This window comes from Meles meles, chromosome 16 (genome assembly GCF_922984935.1).
Source record: "Meles meles chromosome 16, mMelMel3.1 paternal haplotype, whole genome shotgun sequence".
NCBI classification, from domain to species: Eukaryota; Metazoa; Chordata; class Mammalia; order Carnivora; family Mustelidae; genus Meles; species Meles meles.
This window is the reverse complement of record NC_060081.1, coordinates 14,947,698-14,974,917: the sequence shown is the minus strand read 5'-3', so window position 1 is coordinate 14,974,917 and position 27,220 is coordinate 14,947,698. Positions and strand designations below refer to the sequence as shown.

The 27,220-nt window shown below is 48.2% G+C and overlaps 1 protein-coding gene across 2 annotated transcripts in view; it reads right to left on the bottom strand.

The window, feature by feature from the left end:
* Positions 1 to 22,082, bottom strand: part of UXS1 (UDP-glucuronate decarboxylase 1) — a 90,190-nt gene extending 68,108 nt beyond the window's left edge. Inside the window, exon 1 of one of the 2 annotated variants that reach the window (XM_045981367.1) lies at positions 21,859 to 22,082. In XM_045981367.1, the coding sequence (XP_045837323.1) occupies positions 21,859 to 21,952 (94 nt within the window). In that variant the 5' untranslated portion in view covers positions 21,953 to 22,082. The remainder of the gene's footprint in view (positions 1 to 21,858) is intronic. The other variant, XM_045981369.1, reaches the window with a different exon arrangement.
* Between the last annotated feature and the right edge of the window lie 5,138 nt (positions 22,083 to 27,220).

Here is a 27,220-nt window from a genome sequence, read left to right as displayed (position 1 = left end):
GCTATACCCTAAAGATACCTGTACTAAATGGAACTAAATTAAGTCAATTACATACCATACAAGGACTCAGGATTAAGAAAAGTATTTGAAAAAAGATAGTCATTCACTATCATTGACAAAAGGCTTAAAACCAAATTCCCTTACACAGCTTTCAAGCTATTTTAATTTATTCTGATTTTTATTTTAAAAATACTTTGCCCACAATCTGAGGCACACTGGTTTCCCAATTCTCTGTCGGTATCCAGACTTCATGCTACGCAGGGAAACCCCGCTCACGAAAATCCTTCACATAGATATTTTCATTTAGATCCCCCCCCCAAAAACAAAACAAACAAACAGGAAATTTTTTTTAAAGAGTATGATGATTAAAAAGGAGTATCTTTTTCCAACAAAGAAAAAATTAAAATGCTCATTCAACGCTTTCATAGTCCCTATTTGCCTAACATGGTTTCTTAAATATTAATCAGATAGCACTCAAGACAAATCCTTTTAGAACATAATTTCTCAATCTGAAACCTGTGGGTCTCCACCACATTCCTGAACGAATTTCAGTAAGTCTAGGAGGAAAATCCTTGGAAGTCCAGGCAAAACCACGCATACAGAGCTCTCAAAAATCCCCCATAAAACCTTGAAATTTTAAAGGCACATTGGATTTAGAATGTTTTCGAATGGGGACAGATTCTGAGTCCTTGAACGCCAGGCCGCACAGAAGGTGAGGGTTCTTCGCCAGGAATCCTGTGACCCTATTTTAAGTACTGCCACGATACTGGATCAAACAGAACCATTTCCATTTCACACCTGTACCTTTTAAGTGGCGGCCACATGCTTTAGCGTGTTTTCATTGGGCATTCTGATGACCATTCTCACCTAGAAAGCACATGGACTTTTATCCGAAGTCAGAGGAAGGAGTGTGAGTTAGGGAAACTACTCTCCAGCCCGGCTAACGGGCAGACACCTCTATTAGACACATATGCCCACCGTGCCCACAGGCGATCCCAAACAACCAGACATCTTACAAACCAGCACGCCGGGGCTCACTGACTCGGCTTGGTGACATTAGACAGTGTGACCGCATTTGGAGAACCATGCAGGATTTGCTTTGTCTTCAGTATTCACAAAAAATCCTTTTTTTCCGCTCAGCCACCAGCAAGCCATCCAATAAGACTGGGGCCTGAGGATGAGGAGAGAGCTAAGACCCTGTGCATGACTTCACCTGTTTGGTGGGCGACATACACAAGATGGTCAGGGAGGACCCCAAGCAAGGGGGGCCAGGGGAGCAGATGAGGCTCAGCTGACAAGACACGGTAGGGGAAACAGCTTGATCCTGCTCATGCAGGAAAAGGTGGGGCGCGCCAGCCACCCACAAGACAATGGGGAACTGAGCCAGCTCATAAACAGTCCTTCAAAGACAGGGCAGTGGAAGAAGTGGCGTGCCTGCAAACTCCAATAGGAGAGGACGGTCACCAGCATGAACGTAAGCCTCTTTTTAAAAGCGCAGACGTTTAGATATTGAGCCCCTGCTAGGAGCCAAGCACTTCATGAGGTCTTGCAGCAAAAAGCTCCTAACCCATGGTGCCCTTTAGCCTGAAAAGTTTCTCCAGGATCTAACAATGACTAGGAACTGGCAGGGGGCTGGGGGAGACTAGAGTGAGGGTCTACCTTCTCCAGCCTCAAGAGATAAACATTGGGCTTCCCAGAGCCTGGGAGCCCCAGACCTCCTGAATCAGGATCTCTGCAGAGGAGCTTGGGCGTTGCATTTTTTTCAAATGCCCCAGGTGGGCAGAGTCACCTGGAGAGAGAGGCAGTGGAGACAGGAGGTGCACGCTAAGGGATCTGGTGGCCTGGCACAGCCACACCTCGCCTGTTGCCCACCTATCTGCTCAGACAGTCCAGGCTCAAGCCACTCTGGACCCTGATAAGTTCTCCAACTTGCCTCAGGGTCTTTGTGCCGAATCTCCTTCCAAATGCCTCTTTATCTGCCTCCCTCCGTTCATCTAGGTATCAGCTCAGTGAGGTCTTCCTGACCAGTCCATCCCTAACAGTGCTCGCCCACACCGCTCTTTCCTCCCTACCCACTCTCCACTGCTTCCTTTTTCTTCACAGTACTTACTACCAGATAATATACCCATGTACCTATCTATAAAGTTCTGTGTTTCTATGTTTCCAACAAGAAAATGGAAGCCTCAAGACCGCAAAGACTATTTCATTCACTGTTGTTCTCTATGACACCGAGACACTTCCATGTAACACTCGGTGCTCACTCAGTATTTGTTGAAAGAATGAATGCATGAGTGAAAAGCTCTCCCAAATGACTGGGAATCATTGGGAATCACTGGGAATCACTGCTCTAAGGCAGGAGTCAGCAAACTTTTTCTGTAAAGGGGCAGAGAGTAAATATTTTAAGTTCTGTGGGCTCTATGATCTCTGAGGCCACGACTCAATACCGCCACTGAAGTGTGACACAGTCCAAGACAATTCACAAAAGCACGATCCTGCTCCCGCACAACTTTATTCAAGGACACAGAAATTTGAATTTCGTGTGTTATGAATTAGCACTCCTTTTTGGACTTTGTTTCAACCAGGTAAAAACTGCTAAGACCTTCGTAGCTCAGCCGTGGGCTGGTTGTGGCTCATGGGCCATAGCCGCTTACCAATCCCCACTCTAAGGGATCCCAGAATGACTAGTGCTTCCCTAGTGCAGGAGGTCTTCTCCTGACAGGGAGAACACCTCTACATGATACACGTCAGGGAAGTACAGGCTGCCACTGGCCGACTCCTGGGGAGCAGAGAGGAGGCAACAGGTCACTGACCTGTGGAGGAGGGGGTGCGGGCAGTGCATGGTGGGGACATCTACTGCCCTGCGAAGACGATGTCCTCGGGGGTGAAGGGTGAGGAGGGCAACACTAGCAGAAGTACCCTGGGAGGGAAAGATAAAGGTGAAGGCTCAGATGGCCCAAGCCCCCCATGGGCCTTCTGTTGATGAAACAAATATGCGCACCTCTTGATCCCCTTCCCAGCATTCCAAGACAGCAGACCTCTGGTGAGAGGGCGAACAGCAATCACTCAGAGTGTGCGGCCATGCTCTGACCAAACAGGAAGCAGGGGTGTGAGGGACAGATGGGCCGAGAATGCCGAGGACAGAAGAGGGTGGTGGATGGCTGTAATCAGGAGGCAGGAACACCAGCGGTGGAGGATGGAGGCTGGGGGAGAGGATACCAGCCTGGGATTAGCATACGCTTCTAATGGAAGCATCCTGTAGTGATCTGGCCTAAAGATGTCTACCAGGCAAGGAGACACAGCGCCTGGAGCCAGGAAGGTCAGCACCCACTAGAGGTACAGGTAAGGCACCTGCTTGATGACAATGTGTCAAAGGCTCAACAGAACGTGGCCCTGAGTGTGCATCCATCCAGGCGATGACCACAGCCCTGGGAAGTCTCACGTCAAGGCCAAAGCATGCGAGCAGCAAGCACAATGAGGCCAATGTCACTGCTGCCAGTTACCCCACTCTGGCTTTTCCCACTCCCTGTTTCTAGTCACGAGGTCACGCTGTGACCTCCACTTCACAGCCACAGACCGGAACCAAGAGGAGCCTCATGCGACTTGTTCAAGGTCACACGGCTGGTCACCACCCACACTCTGCCAGCACTTTCAAGTGGGAGGCCTCATTCAAGGCCCCAGAGTCACCATTTCCAGTGATAAAAGTCATCTTGGGTTTTTTTTCTAAACTTGCCCTCTGAGCTAATCCCCTCCCTTCTGAGCCCTGCAAGCGGCAGGTGCTCCGGCTAAAACTGAGAACCTGAGGTCATGAAATCCTTCCAGGGACAGCAAAGCCTCTGTGCATGCTGACAAGGCCCGTATCTCAAGAGAGAACAAACGGCAATTCGATCCCTGTTTGCTCAGGTCAAAAACACTTTAATTTGGAGAAGCATGCAAATCAGCAAACCTGTACAAACACTGGGCACCCTGAGCTCATCTGAAATGAGTATTACTGGCGGAGGAAGTTGCAGCATTGCTCAAACACATGCACCCGGCCGCATGCGTTCTGCTGTGACTCTGTTTACTGTTCCTCTCCAGGTTTTCTGAGCGTGTTAACTACAACAGAACGCCTCTCTCAGCTATGACTCACTTTGTGCCAAGCGCTCACTGCCGAGCTGTGTGGTGTCATTGTATTTTACACACAGGGCCTTCCAGGTGGCACTATAAACCGTCCAAAAATCTCTGACAGCCTCCCCGGAGGTGGGGTGGGTGTATCCACCCCCTGAATCTGGTGAACTTGGGACCATTTCCCCTATAGGGGAGGCTGGAAGGGACGCAGTAGGGGAGGCCGGAAGGGACGCAATAGGGGAGGCCGGAAGGGACGCAATAGGGGAGGCCGGAAGTGACGTTTTGCAGCTTTGGGAGCTGGTGGTAAACCGCATGCTCTTCCCTCGAGTCGCTTGGGTCCCTGGGCCACTGTGGACAAGGTCCGACCACCCCGCGGCTAGCCGGGTCACAGCCAAGTGCAGTACAGGTGCCAACAGCCAGTCCTCGCTGATCCCGGCCTCAGGGGCCAGATGTGCCCGCGAAGAAGCCCCCAGGAAGTACGTTCTCCAGCCCCTGCTGTCTGAGCCATCCCAACTCAAGTCCCCGACATCATGAAACAAAAGAGGTATCCCCATTTCAAATTCCTGACCCGATGAACCCGTAAGCACAATAAAATGGTTGCTATTTTATACCCTTAAGTTTTGAAGTAGTTGGGAAAACAGCAAAAACATAAGCAGAATCGAAACAGTCCTTTAATCTAGCGATGAGGTGGACCTGAAGTCAACCCAGGATAGGAGGCTTAATTCCTCCCCACCTGATGCATTCCCTACCAAGCGCATGTGCACCCTTCCCCACGCCCAAGGCACAGCGTGGCACAAACTTGTCGCCTAGGTAAAAAGCTTGGATTGCTGCTGCCGTCCTGGGGAAACCCTTCCTCCCCAGCCACCCAGACTGCCTGCCTCCACCTGAACAGAACCCGCACAGGCCAAGGAAAGCTGAACCCTCGTTCACCACTAATGAACCTCAACAATCCTACCAGAACACAACAAATATTGGACTCCCCTCGGGTAAACGCTGAAGCAGCACAACTGAAATGTTTTAAAAAGAAGGTAAGAATATACATTATTATTATTTTTAATTTGACAGATCACAAGTAGGCAGAGAGGCAGGCAGAGAGAATGGGGTAAGCAGGCTCTCCACTGAGAAGAGAGCCCTATGTGGAGCTCAATACCAGGACCCTGAGATCATGACCTGAGCCGAAGGCAGAGGCTTAACCCACTGAGCCACCCAGGCGCCCCTATCTTTTTTTTTTTTTTTTAAGACTTATTTATTTATTTGAGAGAGACAGAGAGAGACAGAACACAAGAGCATGAGCGGGAGAGGCAGAAGGAGAGGGAGAGAGAATCCCAAGACTAATGTGGGGCTCGATCCCTTGACCCCCAAGATCACAACCTGAGCCGAAACCATGAGTCAGTTGTACAGAAGGGGGGAGATTCACCATCTTCAGTTCCCACTAAAAGAATTAGAGGTTCAGGGTCAGGCAGTATCATACCTCAAAAAGTGGCAGTCACTGAATGGCGGTCTTTACCTCCTGCCTACTCTGAGGGAGCCAAGCCCCAAACCCAGAACCCCGTGCAATCAGCAAGGCCTGACTGTCCTGAGCAGTTAAGACAGGAGGAGAACTATCCCAAAGAAAAAGGCCACATGAGGTGGCTGAGCAGCCTCCAGAAACTGGTGAGCTTCACAAGCCTCAGGGAAGGCACTTGCTTCTGTGCCCTCCCTGTGACACCAACCCCGCCCTGGAGCCTCCCTCAGGCTTCTCCACCTGGGCCCAGGCTGTGGGAGTAGGCAAGTGCTAGAAGCAGACAGAACAGCAGCACCTTCTAGGCCCTGCCCTGCACTCCTGATGTCCCAACTGGCAAGTCCTGACCTTAGGCTATAAAACATTTTAAGTGACTCATACTGTCTCATAGGCTTATCTAATAAAATTGTACAGACATTCCCATGGGAAAGCATTTTACCCCAAGATGTTCCTTTTTTCCCCCCCCAAAAGTGGTTAAAAAGGCAAGAAACCATAGGCTTTGCAGAGGGCATATAGTCCTCTTAAAAGTCTTTATTACATGTAAAAATGTCAATATTAAGTGATGTTTAAACCTACATTCAGGTGTCTTCACAGAAGTCTGAGAGACACGGGGTAAGACCTTTTTATATACTTCTGTATTGCTTTAATTTCTACAACTTGCAGGAAGAAAGTGTGAAATAACATTTTTTAGGTCTGGAGAGGACACTATGTTGCTTCTGTCCATTCCAAGCAGGGTAGCATCATGGTTTACAAAGCACAGGTAACCATTTAGACAAATGAGATTTATGAACTGAAAGATTTTCTCCATATGTTAAGTACAAAAGCAAATCACAGAAAAATCCATGGTATAAAACCATTTACATTTTTAAAGTACCTAAATATATTTTAGGAACACATAATGCAGAGGAAACTATCTAGATGATTCATACATACATACTAAATGTCACCCAGGAACTGACAGGAAGGGAAACAAAGTTAGCTGGAAGGGGGAAGAAGGGGGAAGGGGATCTTCCAAATGTTTCCACATTGTTAGAATGTTAAAACTGTGAATTAAAACCGAGCCCCAAAGATACATAGATATCAATGCCCTTTGCACCTTACTATCCAAACTGTAACTTACTCTTAAGCACCATAAAATATCTTGGTTTCCTCCAGGTTCTTCAAGTCATTACTCAGGCAACAGTCTATCAACAGAAAGCTACCATGTTTACCCTATGTTATCACAACTATGTGTCTATTTCTTGCAGCTGGAATTAAGATGCATTCTGTCCCCAAATCTTCACCTGAGAAGATCACTTCTACCTTTTCACAACAGGACACCAATAATTTTGTAAACACATTCCACTCGTATTCTCAAGGTTCTACACAGTACTACTATTTCTTTTAAGATTTTACTTATTTGACAGAGAGAGAGAGAGAGCACAAGGAGGGGGAGCTGCAGAGGAAGAGACAGAAGCAGACTCCCCACTGAGCAGAGAGCCTGGCATGGGGCTTGATCCCAGGACCCTGGAATCATGACTTGAGCCAAAGGCAGATGCTTAACTGACGGAGTTACCCAGGTGCCCCATAGTACTATTTAATTAAACACTCAAAAGCTGCTTAATCTGAACTAGTAAACAGTAATATCAAGTTTAGAGAAATGGGTACAAAAAAGATAGAAAAATGCCAGACCACCTCAGAAAGCAAACAAGCACTTTGATTCTTCAAATCATAGGGACAGATATAAAATGATAAGAAGTGGACTCTCCCTTCTCCTCTCCTATAGCTTCACAGATACCAACAGATCTCTAGCATGATACAAAGTTGCCACATCATTTCTTTTGCTTTATTCCACTTAAACAGATGGTAGGCTTAGCCTAAGGAAGTGTGGCAATACCTTCTCTCCAACAACAGAAAATGAAATAGACGTCCCCTGAGGCTAGCAAATAAAGGCATCCCATTAGTTCTCTGACAAAAAGAAGAAACAGATTCACTGAAGTAAAAGGAGAGCAACAAAGGGCGAATCCTCCCCAGCCCAGCCTCGGGGCTGCGGGCCAGAGAGATGAAGGCATGGCCCCTAGCATCCCTGGTACAGCCCGCAAAGCTTAAATCACAATCACAGACCTCCCTTCCCAAGGATTCACTCTGAAGCTGACCCAGTGCTCTTCCCTCTGGACCAATCACTTCCCCCTTCCTGGTGGAAACAGAAGTTCAAGAGAAGGCGTGCACTTCCAGATCCCAGCAGAGAGCCCGCCACTCAGTCAACATTTGCTGCCAAGTGGATGGTGAATCTGCTGACGAGTGACAAAGCTAGAGCTCCCCGCACAAGCACTTCCTTTTCAACTAGCCTCCAACGAACACCACAGAGGAAGTCTAATCGCAAATCCTGATGAGTCTATTTTTAGAATACTGAAGGCAAAGAACATCAGAAAAAAAGAATTTTTTTTACAGTAGGTAGGAAGAAAAGGAAAATTCACACCCCCACCTCAATTTCTAAACAGTGAAAGGAGCCATCGTGTGACAAAACCCAGAATGTGAAGGTATGATGTAACATGTCAAGGTATAGTGACCTTTTTTTACAAAGAACAACACTATGATTAAGAACAAGACACAGAGAGAATATGTGTATATGCGGATTAGTGCAAAGCACAAAAGAGAAATATTTTAAAAATAGAATACAACTTGGGGGGGTTAATTTTGCAGTCTGATGTTAAAAGTTGCTTTGTATTAATAATATATTTGTTATCGGATCTTTACTGACAACGCTAAAGAGAAACTTGATAAACTTCACAGAAAAATGTATAAAACCTACGTGAAAGAAATTATAAAACTTTACTGAGGGTGAAAAAGAAAGACCATTAAAAACAAAGAGATCACCATTTCTGTATGGAAAGACATTTTAATATGCTAAAATTGTGAGAACTGAGAATTTATCTTTGTACTTCACTCTCTAGTTTTCTACATAGAGTACACTATTTTCTGTTGACATATTATTTAGTTTTAAATGGGAACTTTAAAAATCTTGATGAGGCTTTTAAGTCAGCCTTTTCATTTTGTATTTGAAGAGGTGGAGAGGGAAAGAAGGTGCGGGAGGGACTGAGGAGGGACATCCCAAACCACAATGCCCACTGGTGTCATCTAGACCAAGGCCAAGGACATCACGCCTCTGGGACCAGTGTGCCTCTGGGACCAGTGCACAGATTTCCCACTAGGGGCATGGCCATCCACAGTGTCAGAATTACATGGAATGGCTGTGTCTGTAGGTCATCCTGAAAGATCTGGAAAATTCCAGCCTTCTGCCTACAGCCCCTGTCAGGGATGGCATGGTTCAGCAGACTATGAGGAAAGGGGCATATGGGAGAAGCCAGATGAGGAGGGGAGTTTGGGGGGGGGGTGAGAGCAGGGAGTGGGGAGGGAGGGAAAGAGATGCAAGTATAGACTCAGTGAGGGTGTGGGGAGGAGAGTAGGAGAGGGGATGAGGGGACAGGTAGAGAGTAAGGTGTTCCTCAGAGGAAGGAGTGAGATTGAGGGGGAGAGGGAGAGAGGAAGGGGGAAGTGAGGGGGCAGTGGGGGGAGTACCAGAGACTAGGTGAGGTGGGTGTGTGAGAAGGTGGAGGTAGGAATGTGGAAGGGGGAAAGGTAAGAGTGGGTGGCAGGTGCCTTGGAGACCTCTGGAAGGTCCCTGGTGCTCAGTGGTGGGGGACCAGGTGGGTGAGCCACGCAGATGCAAGTACAAGGCTGGCTACTCTGGCTCAGCAGGGCTGCAGGCCTTGCAAACTCAGCACCCCAGCCTAGGCAGGACACTGCTCCTGGAACAGAGGGACAGGCCATCCAGCCACCCAAGCTGGGGCATGGGGGCCATAGGTGCTTCACTGTAGACAAGCTACCCAGCAGCCACCTGGGCCCACCATGCTCATCAGCCAGAGTCAGAAAGAAGAGGGGGACTCCTATGGCAGGGCCAAACAAGAGAACCAGAAGCCAGTCAACCACCTACCAACAAGACAAAGGTAATGCTCAGGGATCCTCTAAAATGCCTCCTGCCCCCTCTACCTTGTAGGCACCCCAACAAGGCTGCTTCAAAGTGAAACATTCTTTCAGGAGAAGTGTCACGAGAAATCTGCACTGAAGCTAAGAAACGGGGTAGGTGCAGCCTTGGGGTTCCTCCAGGTCCCTCTACATTAGCATGGAGTACCAGACTAAGAGCTGGAGCAGGTTATGTAACTGCCCTCTGCCTCAGTTTCCCCATCTATAAAATAGGGGGAGATTATCCTCCCCCATGCCTCAAGATAGTAGCATTATCAAAGTCAGTCACTCCTCATGCTGGAGTTCCACACCCTGCATCAGTGGCAGAAGCCAGAGGTTGGGGGAGCCTTCATTGCTTTGAGAGCTAAAGATAGAAATTTTGCCTTTTAAGTAAGACACACTGGGAGTAAGGAGATCAAGGAATCAGAATGAAATTCTGTAAAAATTTAAAAAAAAAATTAAAAAAAAATAAACTAAGAGGAAGACCAGAACTAAGATCCTGATTGGCTACATGCAAGTTTCAAGGAAAACCACCATTTATGGCCCCTTACCATTCCCTAGTGACGGATTTGCACAAGGACTGTCATTGGCCACTGAAGGCGTCAGATTAATGTGATTCTTTCCTTGATTCCAACACAGCCATCCTACCCCTTCAGTCTTCTGTTGCTGATATAACAGCTGTCTGCTCACACCTTTAAAAATAAATAAATAGCAGTGCCTGGGTGGCTCAGTTGGTTAAGCATCTGACTCTTGGTTTTGGCTCAGGTCATGATCTTACGGACTGAGCCCCGTATCAGGCTCCCCACTCAGTAGGGAATCTACTCGGAATTCTCTCTCTCCCTCTCCCTCGGCCCCTCTGTGGGGCAGACTCCCTCCCTCTAAACGAAATAAATAAACTCTTTAAAAATAGATAAATAAACAAAACTCAGATCACTTGCATTACATATGTCAACTGAATTCTAACTTAGAAACAGCTTGTTTGTTTTCAGAAAGAGGATAAAAATGTTCAAAGATACTAAGAATAAAATTCCAAGGTCTCACCTCCCTAACAAAATTGTTTTCATTTTCCAAGATGTTCAGATTCTTTTGAAAAAGACAATGAGAAGGGGAATTCAAGTGTTTGTTGCTGCTGCTTTATGGCACTTAGTTATTTTGGTTAGAAAAATGGAAAGTTTAACCAAAAATTCAAAGAAGCTCATGGATGAACTTGAAATTCACTTCTTGCCCTTCTGAATAAAAGGGAGAGGAAGACCACCTTGGCCCACCCTTTGGGGAGCACCTACTTGCCCACTGTTACTGTCCTTCCTACGTGAGGACAGGCCCTCCCCCACATGTCACTTTCTCACACCTGCACCTGGAAACCTCTTTTCTCCCAAGTGTCTCATCAAGCGAAGCTATCATCTCTGTAAAGAAATTCTGTCAATTCCTCATGGTGTTTTCTAAAAAGGACTATTACCTGCAAGGTATAAGAGAACACAGTACCTCCATGTTGTTAAGTGCATCAAAATGAAACAGCACGGTTAGATGACTATCCCTAAGCCACAGAAGGAGCTGAATGGGGGCAAGTGAAACTGCCCTTCTCCAAAAAGGGTCAACCTGGAATCATTCCTCCCACATGTATCTTGCAGGAGCTTCTAGGACCCAAACATTCCTGAATATAAAGCAAGAAAAAAAGGGGGGGGCGGGGAGTAGGCATTAATGTGAATTCAGCGAACATGGAGAATCTGGCAGCCAGGCCTGCCTGTTGAAGAAACATCTACTCACGACAGCGCTTCGACATCACAGCAACCAGGCTCTCGATCTCCGGCCTACACAGCAAGACCACACACTGGGCCTAAACCCTGCTGGTGCATCTCCATGAGGTGGGGGGATGCCCGCAGCACACGCAGTGTCCCAGCTAGACAGGCTGATTTGAAGTGGCCCTGCCCTAATGCTGGCATATTGCATATTCTGAAATATGTTAAGATATGTTGATCAAATGTTGACTCAGCTGAGAATGAACTGTATGTGGAGGGCGACTTGAAATGCTGCCTTAAAGGACCAGAAGGACCTGCTCCTTGCACAGTCACCTCCAAGCTCATGGTCATGCTGTCACCGCTGCCTTCAGCCCTACTGTCCAAATCCTATCCATCCCCTGAAGTACCAACCCCTGGGCCTTAAGGGCATTCTCATTCTTCCCCAGTCCGCAATCTCATTTCTCATGTCAAACACCCTGGCCAGTGTCTGAAGAACTACACAGAGAAATAGAAAACTGTTGAAAATAAAACTCCCATGTCCTAAAATCTGTTTCTACCCTCAGAACACCTTGGACACCAAATGCACAGGTTTTTTCCACACTAATAACCAATTCTCCAACTCTCTACACACTCATTATGTGGGTGTCCAACAATTCAATTCAATTCTCACATTAACAACCTAGAGTTAAGACAGACCCAAGTGAAGGGCTCAGTCCCACAAGGCTGCCCTTGCTTCAAACACCAATCACAAGGGGCGCCTGGGTGGCTCAGTGGGTTAAGCCTCTGCCTTTCACTCAGGTCGTGGTCTCAGGGTCCTGGGATGGAGCCCCACATCAGGCTCTCTGCTCAGCAGGGAGCCTGCTTCCCCCTCTCTCTCTGCCTGCCTCTCTGCCTCCTTGTGATCTCTGTCAAATAAATAAATAAATAAATCTTAAAAGAAAGAAAAAAAAAAAAACAATCACAAGTCCCTATACTTCTGATGAAGTGGCTATAAACTGGGGATTCTCATGACCCCCCCTCAACCCTTAGGTTTGATAATTTGCTAAAATGGCTCCCAGAACTCAGGCAAACAGATTACTTACATGTACTGGTTCATTATAAAGGATACAACTCAGAAACAGCCAAGTGGCAGAGATGCACTAGGCATGGTGTGGGGAGGGGACTAGAGCACTATGCCCTCTCTGGCCCTCTCTCCCTCCCACTCCTCCCTTTGAGTTCCACTGGGGGGCTCAACAACCCCCACTGTTGAAGTTTCTGTAAAGCTCAATTTCCAGCACCCTGTTCTCTCCTCCTGGAGGCTGGTGGGTGGGATCTTTCTCGTGACCAGCTCCATCCTGGCTGCCCAGGAGCCCAACCTAAATCACTTCACTGTCATCAACTCAGGTGTGACCAAAGAGGGGTTCTCAGGAGCAACAAAAGACACTCCTATCACTCAGGAAATCCCAAGAGTTTTAGGACCTTTATGCCAACAGGGCACAAAGACCAAATATATTTTTCTCCACACCACATCAGGCATGAGAAAATAATCGCCAACCACTTCAAAGACAACAGTTAACACATATATAAAGAATTCTTAAAAGTCAGTGGAAAAGAGGGGCGCATAGCTGGCTCAGTGGGAGGAAGATGGGACTCTTGATCTCGGGGTTGTGAGTTCAAGCCCCAAGCTGGGTGTGGAGCCTCCTTAAAAAAGAAATGAGTGGAAAAAAGAACCAACATCTCAACAGAGAAATGAGCAAACCTGAAAATAAGTTCTCAGAGGCAGATATACTAATAGCCCTTAAACATCTCAAAAGAGATGCTTCATGACACTCACAATAAGAGAAATGCAAATTAAAACAAGATGCCATTTTTCAGGGGCACCTGGGTGGCTCAGTGGGTTAAAGCCTCTGCCTTCAGCTCAGGTCATGATCTCAGGGTCCTGGGATTGAGCCCCGCATCGGGCTCTCTGCTCAGCAGGGAGCCTGCTTCCTCCCTTCTCTCTCTCGGCCTCTCTCTCTACCTGTCTCTTTGCCTGCTTGTGATCTCTGTCTGTCAAATAAATAAATAAAAAAAAAAAATCTTAAAAAAAAAAAAAAAAAAGATGCCATTTTTCAGACCAGTGAAAATGCAAACGTCTGCCGACAGCCTCTGCTGGGGAGACTGAGAGAAGCAGCTGCTCGCAGCCGTGGTGGGAGCGTGTGCGCAGGTTCCTTCGCGGCAGCAGTCTTTGTGACACCAAGGCATCTGACATCACGGAAATGCCTTCCGCAGGAGACAGGTGCACACGCATGCCAGAGTATTACACAGCTGTACAACAGTATGGGGGGGGGGGGGGTGCAAAGCACGGGCATCCACATGGAGCGCTCGCTCTCCAGGAAAGGGAGGCAGAGTCTGCACAGAGTGCTACCTGCTGGGTAGATGCCCAGAGCAAGGGCATGCATCCACACAGACTAATGCCGGCATGTGCCGTCAGATGGATTAAAACAGAGATGGTGCTGAAGGTCTGAGATTTCCCCAAGAGGCAGCCAATTGTTTTGGATACTTTGACTTCTGGACCATGTATGTGGCTTGAATACTTTATCAGAAAGAAGAAAACTGAACACAAACCAAGAAATGAAACTGACTTGCATCAGGTATCAAAAAACTTACCGCAAGTGGCTTTGGAACACAAAACTCTAACTGCCCATCCTCAGTGGGACACATTGTGAGGACCAAACGAACTTCGCAGAAATCCTGCATTTGGTTAAGTTTGTTGTGGGTACGGATCAACGTAGTAATTCTCAAACCATTCTCTCTGTATGGTAGCAGAGAGGCAATGACTTTTTATTGACATCAGAAATGAGATTTTCACAGTGGGGGAAAAAAGGACACAGCAATATGGAATGGGGGGAGGTAAGGAAGAAACCTAGTAAGATTTAAATTGGGCATATGGGCATAAATTCAGGATTGGAAAAAGTGTGTATGTTTCCTGGCTCTGTCCCCTGAAAGAGAAGGGAGCAAGGACACCTCGATGGCAATGCATACAACTAGGGTCCAAGCTCTGAATCCTGAATGTTCCCCCAGTGAAAGGAAGCAGGACTCCTTCAAGAAATAGCTAATTCCAGGACTGGGGCAGGGAAAGAACAAGATGAGCCTGAAACATCTGGAGATCAAGGAAGCGCTCAAAGACTCAAAGAATCTAGGAGTCCACAAAGAGTTTTTTAAAAGGTGGGGAGGGGTGAATTGATTGGTGACCTCCCCCCAAACATGTCCACATCCTAAACTCCAGAACCTCGAATGTGATCTTACTTGGAAAAGGGAGTCCTTGCAGGTATCACGAAGGATCCTGAGACCAAAAGATCACTCTAGATTACCCAGTTGGGCCCTAAATCCAGTGCCAGTGTCCTCAAAGGGGACACAGAGGAGATGTGACAGACAGGAGGCGATGTGACCACCCACAGAGGCAGATGGCAGGATGCAGCCAGAGCCCAAAGCATCTGGAGCCTTGAAGGAGCCTTTGGAAGAAGAGCACCCTTAAGCACCTTGATTTCAGACTTCCGGCCCCCAAACTGTGAAATGATAAGCCTCTCCCATGCGAAAGCCACCTAGTTTGTGGCCATTTCTTACAGCAGGCACAGGAAACTACCACAGAAAGTGAGAGAGGAATGAGGGAGGCAAGTTCTTTCCAGAAGAACACAAGTTTATAAACACAGAAGGGCTTACAGAATCAGAAAATCACCACTTGGGATTTTCCAGTGTAAAACTGATCCAGGAAAGGACCGCCAACGGATGCTGAATGCAGTGGCTGGACAAGAAGATACTCAGAGTCTCCAAGAATCACCCCCAGGACTGTGCACAGAGAAAAAGCATCTTTAAAATGAAGTGTGGTGACGGCCAGCCCTTCCAGGTGTCCAACGTATGAGGAATGGTGCAATGAGCCTGATGGAATGCAAATTAACAAGCACTATTATAAAAAATGTCCAGCCGAATTTAACTGTAAGGAAAAATCTGATAAATCCAGAATGCGAGACGGTTTACAGGACAACTGGCTGGGGCTTTTTTTCTTAAAAAGGTAAGTGATATGAAAAATCAAAAAAAAAAAAAGTTAAAGACCTAACAGCCGAATCAGCATATAAACCTTGACTGATCCTAGAATTAAAAAACAAAAAACAAAACAAAACAAAAGAAACAGATGTGGATGGTGGGGAAATTCAAACATGGACGATATGTTAGACAACATTATTTATGTTAATTTTTAGGGTATGAGATTACACAGGGGATGCTTTTAGTCTTAGGAGGTCTACATTAAAGTATTTGAAGGTGAAGCAACATTATGTCTGCAACTTCCAACTATTTCAACAACAACAACAAAAATGTATACATTAAAACAGAGAGAAAGAACAAATGTGGACAAAAAAGAACAGCTGGTAAATCTGGGCAGAGTAGTACTTGGGTATTTGCTGAACAGAACATGTGTGGAAATTTTAAAATAAAATGTTGAGGACTCAAAACAATTTCAAGGCGCCCCTCTCCAACTCCTAAGGAGGGACAGGAGGAAGAGTCCCAGGCCTCTGCTTGGTGGGTCTCAGAGGATCCTGAGAACCTGCACTTCTGGATTAAAAAAAAAAAAAAAAGAAACTAAAAAAATATGTCTTCATTTCATGGTTGTATTCTCTTCTTGGAAGTTTTGTTTGGGCTTTGTCACCCTGAAGAGTCTCTTCTCTCCGGGTCCCTTCCCATTTTTCTTGTTCGAGGCTTTCGTTGGCTTTCTGCTGGCCGTAGGTTGACTGCTCCCATTTGGGAGGAGTACCGTAGGTCTGTCCTCCGGGCTCTGAGCTCTGGTGAGAGCAGCAAAAGCTGATCTTCATGCTCAGGTGCGTCTGGAACCAGCTCCTGGACTGTTTGCTGGCGTCTCCCCTACCTTCACTCCCTAGAGTCTGCTGGCACCACGATGCCAGCTCCCTGTGTCTCCCTGGCAGCAGGCCAGTGGATGCTTACTGAGGGAATTCACCAGAACAGTCCCTTAGCCACATGGGGCTGATTAGCTTAAGGGCAAAAGTATTCTAAGGGAAGCCCAACTCAGACAAGGTGGAAGTCTGTTCCCATAAATGCAAATGCCATGCTTTTATATGGTTTTCAGCTTTCATCTGGTGGCTTTCCTCTGCAGTGGGATAAGAGCAACAGGATAGAAAGGTGCCAGGAATGCAGTGTCCTTACCACAAGGTCCTTACCACAAGGTCCACAATACACCAAAAATTAAACGAATGTTACAGGACATCACAACTCTAGTTTCCAAGAGCTGAAGGTGAAAACAATGGCTCCTAAACTCATTCCATCACCAGGTAGACTTCTTTTCCATTCTTACTAAAGGTCTGAGCCTAGGTGGACAGGTAAAGGGGAACAGAACAAGGTGAGAAGCTGAAAGGAAGATGAGGCAGGCAGTAGGAAGGCCAGGCCACACCCCGGGGCGGTCAGGAATGGTCATGCCTGGTGCATCTGGAAGTGGAGTGACAAGGCCACTGAGACAGAAGGTCTGATTGCAAATCCGTCTGAACAATAGGACGAGGGGCAGCCCCACCTCCGGGGAGGGGTTCTCCAACTGGGGAGCCCCAGGTCCACCTAGGACAATGCTCACACCTGAAGCCCGGTCCCCACCTGGCCCCCAGGAGCAGGCAGCCAGGCCTCCCCGTCCAGCAGAAGCCTGGCAGAGCCTTGTCACCAGAGCTCAGAGCCCGGAAGACAGACCTACGGTACTCCTCCCAAATGGGAGCAGTCAACCTAGGGCCACCAGAAAGCCAAGGAAAGCCTCGAACAAGAAAAATGGGAAGGGACCCGGAGAGAAGAGACTCTTCAGTGTGACAAAGCCCAGACAAAACTTCCAAGAAGAGAATACAACCATGAAATGAAGACATACTTTTTAGTTTCTTTTTTTTTTTAATCCAGAGGGAAAAAGAGCTCTTATAAATGGAAAATGATAGCAAAAATGAATTTTTAAAAAATCACCAGAAGCCTTAAAATACAAAGCAAAGTTTCAAAAAAAATAGAGCAAAACTTTTAAATAATAAAGGAAATAAAAGGACTAGAGCAGGCAATACTACATCAATGTAATAATATTCCAGAGAGAAAACACAGAATGGAGGAGAGGAAACAACCAAGGAATAATCTAAGAAAATCCCGGGAACAAAACCACAAGAGTTTCTGGGTTGCCAGGGCAGGCTCTGCTGAGCTGCAGCAAGAAGCCAGAGGCCCAGACCCTAAGAGGTTTAAAAACAAAGATGCATTGAAGTTTAAGTCACTCGGCCGGGGGGGGGGGGGGGTGCTGTGCACCGAGTACCATCACCTTGAATGATGCCGGCTATCAAACCAGAGGGGAGGAAACATGTTCTCGACGACCCACTGGGCCCAGAAGTGCAGCAGGGTTCTGCAGCTCTGCTCCTGGGCACGGGGACTGCAGTGCCCCTGGGAGTGAGGAAAAGGCCAGGGGCAGAAAGGTGGAAATGGGCGGTCAATGATGACTATCAAGGGCCAATAGAAGATCCCGCAATCTTCCTGAAGGAAAACACAAGTCCCATGGAAAGGGATGTACCTGAAACAACTAGAAACCAGAAAGCAATGAAACAATTCCTGAAAACTTCTGAAGGGAATCTTTTTCTAGAATTCGACATCAACAAACTACTGGGTAAAGGTGAGGAAGGTACTTATGATGGTCTCAAGATTCACCTCCACAATGCATGTCCAAGTGAAAGAAGTGTGAAATAAGTAAGGGTAAGTCGGGAGACAGGACGTCTGTGAAGGGCAGGGCAGGTCCAAAGGCTCTGGGGGCCCTTCTTCAGGAAGGCACCCCATCAAGAGGTCCGCCTGCTCCTGAACATCTTAGGGGAAGACACAGCAAACAACTGACAAAGCCTTTGGTGTGGAATCAGAAATAGTACATAGAGAACAAAAGAAGAAAAGAAAAGAAAACTCAATGATTAGCTCCAGGGAAAACAAAAAGTCACTGACAGCATGGCTCACTAACAATCAGAACAGCATTTAGTCATACACATATATACCAAGTGTTGATCTCAAAATTTCACCACATTGGGGCGGCTCAGTGGGTTAAAGCCTCTGCCTTCGGCTCAGGTCATGATCCCAGGGTCCTGGGATTGAGCCCTGTATCGGGCTCTCTGCTCCGCGGGGAGCCTGCTTCCTCCTCTCTCTCTGCCTGCCTCTCTGCCTACTTGTGATCTCTGCCTGTCAAATAAAGAAATAAAATCTTTAAAAAAAAAAATCACACCACATCTACACAGGTGATGGCGAACGCGGGAGAGGAGGGCAGGTTAAGAGAATAAACAGTCATCTTCCAAAGAAGAACGTCACTAGGTAATACCTACAAATGACAAATCAGGAAGTGTATCATTCTATGGCACAAAGATAATAGCAATATCAGCGGAAGGAAGTTAAGTGCTTGCCTCTGGTAGGGCGCAAAGAGAGGCAGGGACTCTGTTTTGTCTAACAAACCCTGCAGAGGCTACTGACTTTTCAAACTATTTGCATGTTAAAAAAACGGGAAAAGAAAAAAAAAATGGGGAAAGATAAGTCCTCCTGGGGAGCCTCAGCCTAGAAGACTGGCATGATTTTCAGTCAGATTCTGAGCTCTTCCAAAGAGCTAATAGCACTACCTGAGTACTACACAGGCTGAAACACTTAAGAGACAATCTCTGTCCTCAAGGATTGGGAATTTTATTAAGAAAACACAGGCATGTGCAGTGCAAGGTGGCACGAACTCACTCCCCTAGGCATGGTCCAGAATGTTCACTGAGAGCAGGAAGGGAGACTCTGGCCCAAGTAGCAAAACAAACAACAACAAACAAAACAAAAAAAAACCCCACACCTTTCAGAAAGATCCTAGGAGAAGGAGAAAGACTAGCAGAACTTGAGAGAGGAACAGACAATGCACTTCCAGAACAGGGACTGGCTAGCCGTGAGGGGTTGTGTGTGTGTTAAGTGAGAGTATGGACAGTTTTTTCAAAGAGATTTCTCCTCTTGCCATTCCTAATAGGGAGGGCGAGATTGTCAATGGGCGCCTTGTTGACTTACATTTTCAGTGTCCTTGGACACTACCAATCAGGAGCCCGGTAACTTCCCCCCCACCTCCCCCACACTGTCTCAGATATGCTTTCCCTGCTCATTAGTAACACTGATCCACCCTATTCTTAAGCCCCTCAAAATTAAAATCACAGATTTTATAAGCTGGCCCAAGGCCTCTCCCAAGCTGGCCCACTCTGATCTCTGTCCGCTGACCAGCTTCATTAGAATACCTTGTTTTCGTGCCCTAAGATCACTATCCTGCTTTGCATTCCTATAGCACTCCCTGTACTTGGCTGCCACAGGACCTCTGCACATGCTGTTCCTTCTGGAACACATTCCTTCCTAGGCCTCCTGATGCTATACATCCTCCAATTCTCAGCTCCTCATGAAAACAAATGCCCCTAGTCACTCTAATTCAGGAATCCCTGTCATAAGCTCTCATAACGCTCCCCTTCATACCAATTTGTAAATTAACCCTCATTGGGGTGATTATCTAATTCTTGGCCACTTTACCTTCTAAGCCAGTTGTCCCCAGACCACAGCAACAGCTCCCCAGCTGAAGCTATGAGAAATGCACATCCCAGATTACTCAATCAAAAACTTGAGGTGGGAGGCAAAAATCTGTGTTCTGAAAACCCTCGGGGCAATTCTGATGCACACTCCAGTTTGAGAACCACTCCTCTAGGTGCCAAGATGGCACTTCTCAGTTTCCCCTGGCATCAAGCACAGTCACAGACAACAGTAAGGACTTGGCAGGATTTCCCGGTGGAATGGATGCTGAAAAACGTCCCATGGCTCTCTAGATCCCCTTTTATTAATTCTAAACACCTCTGTCCAACTTTAGAAGTCCTATAATTAACACTAAGCCTGCTGCAGATCTGCGTTCTACACCAAGCTCCTTGGCCTTTTGGGGTTCAAAACTTGGTTCTCTATTGTTTGTCATCTGTGTAATCATCCATAAATGTTCCTAATTTCTCTTGGTCTTAATTTCCTCACCTCTAAAGTGGGAATAACCAAAGTATTTCCCAAGATTGTTGAGATTATTAAATAAGCCAATGAGACTCACGCCTGCACATACACGCAAACACTCAAACAAATTTAGGTATTATTATTTCATAACAATAATTATGCAATTTCAAGGGATCTTTCTCGTGGGTCTCACCTTACTCAAGATTGACCACAAACACTTAAAGCTAGCTTTCTCCTTTTCAAACTACTCACTCACATCTAACACCCATCCCCTGCTTGAAACTGTCTAGGATCTGAGAGCCCTGCTTGAGCCTTCTCTACTCCACCTCCTGGAAGAGCTGGGTTATGCTGGACAGTCTAGGACTGAATAACACGTCTTCCTAGAGCTCAACTTAAGTCACTTTCTCAAGTCCCCTGTCACCTCTGGAATCAGATCTTGGTAACCAAACCAGTCAGCAGGTTGTTTCATTTAAGAACTGTCTGGTGGCTAGGATCCAAACGGAGCTCACACTGGCAGCTATTTCTAGTCCAACCGTGGTAGTTGGTAAAGTATTAATAGCCACAATTAAAATATACTCCCATCGAATAGATCTTTCTTAAAGAAAGCAAGCAAGCACACAAGCAAAGAAGAGTTTCCGCCTCTAAGAAGACAAGGGTCTAGCACCTGCCTGCGGAGTGTCCCTCCCTCCTGCCCTGTCTCTGGCAGAGGCTGGAAGTCATGACTGACACAGGAACCGCACACACGGTACACAGCAAAGCACCGCCCTGGGTCTCCCTGAGCTGCGCCTCCCCTCTGGGCCGACCCGCTGCGCCCCGGGGACCCCGCGCCCCGGGACATCTGGCCCCACTGACATGAAAACAAGGTACCGTGATGAGGTTGGTCAGCCTCACGGGCCGGCGGGGGCCAGCAACACTTGGCTCCCCAATAGTTAAATGCTGAGTAATTTTCCTGCGGAGCCAACAGTCGAAGCGGGGGCTCTGCCAACGGCAACAGTATTTTTATCCTACTTAACCAACACGGCGGCACGGTCACGGCTGTCCCCAGGGTGTCCTCGCGCGGCACGCTCGGGAATCGCCGGCTGGACCCTCGCCGGCTGCCGGGGCGACGTGGACAGGAGTCCCACGCGTCGGGGCGGGGAGGACTGAGGCGGCATGCTGGGGCCGAGCGCGCGAGGCCGGCCGAGGCCGGAGGCGTCTCGCCGCGCGAGGCCCAGCTGCCCCAGAGCCCCGGGGCAAGGACCCCTCCTCCGGGCCGCCCGGTCTCCGCGCCGGGGCCTAAGCGCTGGAGGGTCTGCGCCCAAGTTGTCCAGCTGCTTTGCCACAAGAGCGGAAAGGGGGAGACTGGTCCGCAGCCTCCGAAAAGGAGTGAGAGCAGGGAGAGCAGGTCCCGCCGGGTGCGGGACGGGAGATCGGGCAGCGGGGCCGCCGAGGGGCCGCACGCAGCCCGCCGACCCCCGCTTGCGGCCGCGGCGCCCGGGAATGAATGGGGCTCCCCGCCGGCCCCGGGAGCGAACTCACAGGCTACGTAGGCGAGCAGCGCGATGCCCAGCAGCAGCTTCATCCTCCTGCGGTTGACGGCAGACACGAGGCGCAGGAGCGCCTTGCTCACCATCCCCAGGAGCCGCGCGGGTCCAGGGCCCTGCCGCGCGGGGGCCGCCTGCTGCACAATGCGCGGCGGCGGGTACGGAGGCGGCAGCGGCGGCGGCGGCAGCAGCGGCGGCCCGGGAGAGCCCCGCCCCCTGCCTCCCGCCCGCGCTGTCCCGCCCCCGCGCGCCGGGTTTCCTGCTGGCAGCGACACCGCGCACGCGCGACTCCGCCCTCGCCCCGCCTCCTCCTTCGCGCTCCCAACGCCCCGCCCCTCCGCTCCCTCTCCCCGCAGGCGCAATTGCCGCGGCTAGCGCCTCAGTTTTCGAAGAATGTGGCTGCGAGCCGGGGGCGGGGCGGGGGTGGCGCATGCGCGATCCGGCCTGTTTTCCCCGGAGGTGCGGCTGGGGTTCGGTACCTAAGAGGCGCGTCCCTTACCCGAGGGCGGGACCGCGGTCGCCAGGTTTCCGAATCTGGCCCAGAGGGTGGCAGGCGGTGGGCACTCGTATGTGGCGATGAAAAATATTTATGCCACATTTAGCCAGGTCTTTGAAGTTCTTTGAACGCCTCTTTCAGAAAGTTGTTTAGTTCCGTGGGCTGTTGTTGGCTTCAGTTACACTAGCGGCAGCGAAAATTATTAATCCCTGCTAAAGTCAAAACCCGATGCGTTGTTTTTCCCTCTCTATGATTGGGCTGGGATGTCTTTCTTCTTAAAAATAGTTTGTTATTGCTATGAAAACGTAATGCTGGTGGTATAGAATTAGGACAAACCAGGAAAAGGAGGGATGAAACCGCGCTTTGTCTCCGCCTCGAGAAAAACACTGAACATGTCAGCACATGTTTCATTCCAAGCTTTTTGTTGAGTGTATATGTACTCAAGCAGTTAGGTGAACTGCGTTGGTGTACCGATTGCATGTGTGGTGGCTGAATATATTTATTCCATAAGCATTTATTGAATGCCAGCTGCAAACAAGTGTGTGTCAGAGGGCCCACAGATACCAGACGCACATCATCCGAGCCACAGAAAGCTGGTCCCGACAGAGAAGAAAAGATGGTACGCACAGACCTGTGATGCCAAGTCAAGTGAGACCCAGAAAATGTTGGGGAGTTACTGGCTAGAAGTGCTGGTCTCAGCCCCAGGGAGAAATCAGAGGAGCCAGCAGCGTCCCTGGAAGGCCAGGCCAGTTTGCCAAAATCAAACACTTTGTGTTAGCTTAATTAGAAACCTCCAAGAATAGTAAACAATTAGCAATAAATCAAAGCAGTCATATGTTAACAGCCTTGAAACTACACAGAGCAAATGCTGGAATTGTGTGATTTAAATGCAACCTTCCCCCCATCCCTGGTGTCCCCCAGGAACTGGTTGAGAATCACTGAATGGTAGGGAACATCCTGCTGTCAGGCTGCCCACACATGGAGTGGCCTACTTTCAAGGAGCCCAGATCCCAATCTGAAGTATCAAAAGAAGCTCCTAGTGACACTTCCTTTACTTTCTTTGGAGGCAGAGAGAGCCCTACCATGGGAGCCAGAAGCCTAGGTTCCCACAGAGGCAGGGTTTCCAGAGCCCACTTGTGAGCCTGGAATAACTTGCTTTTTGCCTGTGAATCTTAGTTTACCTATCATTAACATTTTGGATTTGATCTGTAATTGTTGCTCTGAAACGTCTAGAGCAAGCAGGACTCTGGGCTGTCCTCTGATTCTATGATCCTGTGAGTTTTAGATTAAAGCTGAGGAGCAGAGATGGGAGAAAAGATTTTGTTGACACTTGACCTACTGGGAAAATCAGATTGAAGCTGTAAGCAGATTTCAAGCCTTTGGTTAGTAGGTAGGATTTAGTTGATAGGTATCTACCAATTCAAACAGGGCCACATTGTGAAATATATGCTATTTCTGTACCTAACTGTACTGCATTCCTAGTTGAGCATTTTTTTTCTGCCTCCATGTGCTATTGCCACATTCTCCTGCCCCACTGGATTAAGTACTTGGAAATGTCATCCGTGGCTGCAGGTAAAATGCTGCTGCTGCCGTCATCACCAAGAATGCTGTTGGTGGCCCGGAGTCCTGATTACCCACTCGACCAAAGCCAGAATTCTGGAGAAGGCAATAGTATGCATTGTGCCCAGTAGAGGTACGAAGGCACCAGGGAAAGGAGGTGCCAAAGAGGCCTTCCAAACTCATCAGGGAAACTGTGGGCTTGGTTCTGTCTTTCCTTCTGCCCCTCTTCTCTGTTTTCTCTTGTCTTTTCCCAGTTGGCCCACCTCCACTCCCCAGAACAGGTCTGGGCTCCTATGCCCACCCCCCACCTTGCCCTTGCAATCAACAACGTCATTCTTTCTATGGATATGTTAACAAGAATATTTTTTGAAAGTTACTAGTTACAAGGGGTAATTAAAAACAATCATAATGTGGCTCCTGTCCTAGAGTGCTAAAAAACACCCCTATCCCTCGTCTCCCCCGGTAATTCATGGAGAATTCCTGGATGGGAGGCAACACGCTGAGCTGTTTTGCCATGGGAATCGCCATCCTGCAGTCAGGCTGCCCACAAAACACTGCTTACCCCTCTATCACAGGCCAGAGACTTGTTAATGCCAGATGCTTTGATGCATAGGCTCTTGTAATTCTTGTAACAGCCCCGTGTGATAGGGGCGCTGTTGGGCTGCGGTGTTTAATAGAGGAGCAACAGAAGCCCTGAGCGTTTAGGCAGTAGCTGGGAGCCTGGGAAAGGGGTTGTAGCCCATGACTTTCCCCCACGCCAGGATGCTCTTCAGCAGTAGAGTGAAGACATGTGCAGAAACAACCGCAATTCCTGGTAGCTAGTGGTGGGCGCTATGGGACAGGCTCCGTGGATGGCTAAGGAATTTCACCAGAGACACTGCTCCTAGAAAGTATGGGGCACCGGGTCCACTGGTACATGCTTACCAAAGCTGAGTGTCCTCAGCTTCAGCTAGAGTGTTTATTTAAACCATGGAAATGAGCAGTTGCTCTAAATCAGGGCAACTTCCCCCCGCCCTTTTTTTTTCCCCTTTTAGCCAGCACACCTCTGCATCCAGGTGAGAACAGTGAGAGGAAGGTTTGGCAGAATAGGAGCAGTGTGAGCAGGATTTGAAAGTACAGGTAAGACTTTTACTCCTGCACGTTGAGCATGGGTCTCCCTGGGTGGCCCAGTTTGGGGCGGGGAGGAGGGGAAGCAAGGGCAGGGGCGCTGGGGAGGGAAGGGATCCCAGAGGGCACAGTGGAGATGTTTGGTTGTCGGCAGGGATTGAGAAGAGAAGGTACAGATGTTGGAGAGGAAAGGTTCTAGAAGGCCTTGAGAGTTAGTACAAACCAAGAAGCTGCCAGGCCCTGGTCAGGGGCCACTTACTGGTCGCCTCAGCCTCCCTCTGTACTTGGGGTCTTGGCTCTGTTCTACAGGGGTTGGGAGTGTGTGCACTGCATTGTCCAACCTCGGGCAGGATCTACCCCTCTGAGGTCCTGGCAGAAGACTGGCAGGAAGAGATATCTTCTGCTTCTGGCTCCCGAGGGTGGCCATTGCTGGCAGTTGCTGGAAGTTGCTAGCATTAGCCATTTGCTAGCAAAGGTGGGTGATGCCAGACCCCGGCAGTCTAGAGGATTTCGTCAGAGAATCAAGGCTTCTCTTTAGGGCGATTCCAGAGCGGGGCACATGGCCATCAGTGCTTCTCCTCTCTGGGTATCGCTCCATTCTCTCTTATGCCTCCAAAATCCCTCTTCCTTGTTCGTTTAACTCTTGCCACAGCTTTGTCACCCGTCTCGTGTATTTCGTTCCTTCTGTTTGAAATACTTAGACTAGTTTTCCGGACTAGACGTGGCCAACACACCTTCCGCTAAGGTATTCGAGAAAGAAGAGCGGGTCCCAGCTTTACTCTGGAGCTGCCTGTCGTGATTCTCTCCTTCGTGCCACGCCAGCTGTGCCACGGGTCACTGCTTGTTTCTTTCTGGCTGCTGACCCCAATGCCTGCCCTGGAGTCCCTCTTAGAGGACACTACTGCCACGGGTCTCAGGAAGGGACAGATGAGAGGTGGGTCTTTGTCTTCCACCCACTGTCGCACCAGCGTGAGCGAGTATACACTAGACCTTCCGTCAGGCTTGGGGATGCAGGAGATTTAATATGCCAGACGCAGGAACAATTCGAAGTTGCATATCTAACATTCCCATTCCTACAAGTCTTTTTTTAAAAAATACACTTTATTTTTTTTTTTGAACAGCTTTACACTTCAAAAAAATAACAGCTTTAGACTTCCAGAAGAAAATGAGAAGATGGCACAGATCATCCCCAGGCCCCCATTTCCCCCTGTCATTGACATCTTGCATTCACCTAAGATTTATGTCCCTTCACGTCAGGGCTTCAGATGTCATCGTGATTTGTAACTGCCTGATGTTGGACTCGATCGCCTGGCTGACGTGTGTTTGTCAGGTTCTTCCACTGAGCAGCTACTCTTTGTCCCCTTCCCTTTCTGTCCTCTTTGCAGGAAGGCCACTCTGCACAGCCTACACGTGCAAAGCGGGCAGTTACGCGCCAACTCCCTGAGGGATCATATCTGTATAAATTATTAGGAATTCTTCATTAAGGCTCCAAACTATATGCTTAAAACTGGCTAAAAGGGTAAATTTCATGTTATGTATATTTTACCACAACAACAAAAAAAGAGGATCACTCCTGCTTTATTTTTTTTAACTTATTTGACAGAGAGAGAGATCACAAGTAGGCAGAGCAGTAGGCAGAGAGAGAAAGGGAAGCAGGCTCCCCACTGAGCAGAGAGCCCCATGTGGGGACTCGATCCCAGGACCCTGAGATTGTGACCCGAGCCAAAGGCAGAGGCTTAACCCACCGAGCCACTCAGGCACCCTGAGGAACACTCCTACTTTCTATCCTCACTGGTGATAAGAATCTGGATGTCATGACCTTGTAATTATGTAACAAAAATGTGGCTTTTCTGGTTTGGTTATTTTTTCCTGGTACAATAAATGTATTCTTACTATTAAAAAAAAATAACACTAAAATACCCACCAGAGCCCTCTCAAAAATGTCTGTAAAAATCTCCCTAAGGAAATCCTTCTAAATTATTTTATCAAATAGAGGTGGTTATTTACTTTGTGATTTGCTGAAATTAAAGCTATGTCATAACCACAGAGAAGCATAGGCCTTGTAGAGTAGCCGATAGCATTCCATACACAATTTGTGTGAGCTTTTTCTTAGAAGTTCCATTTCGTTGGCTTGAGAAGCTTCCTGAAGCTTTACAGAACTTAAAGTATGTGTGTCTGATTACATTGTGGGTGC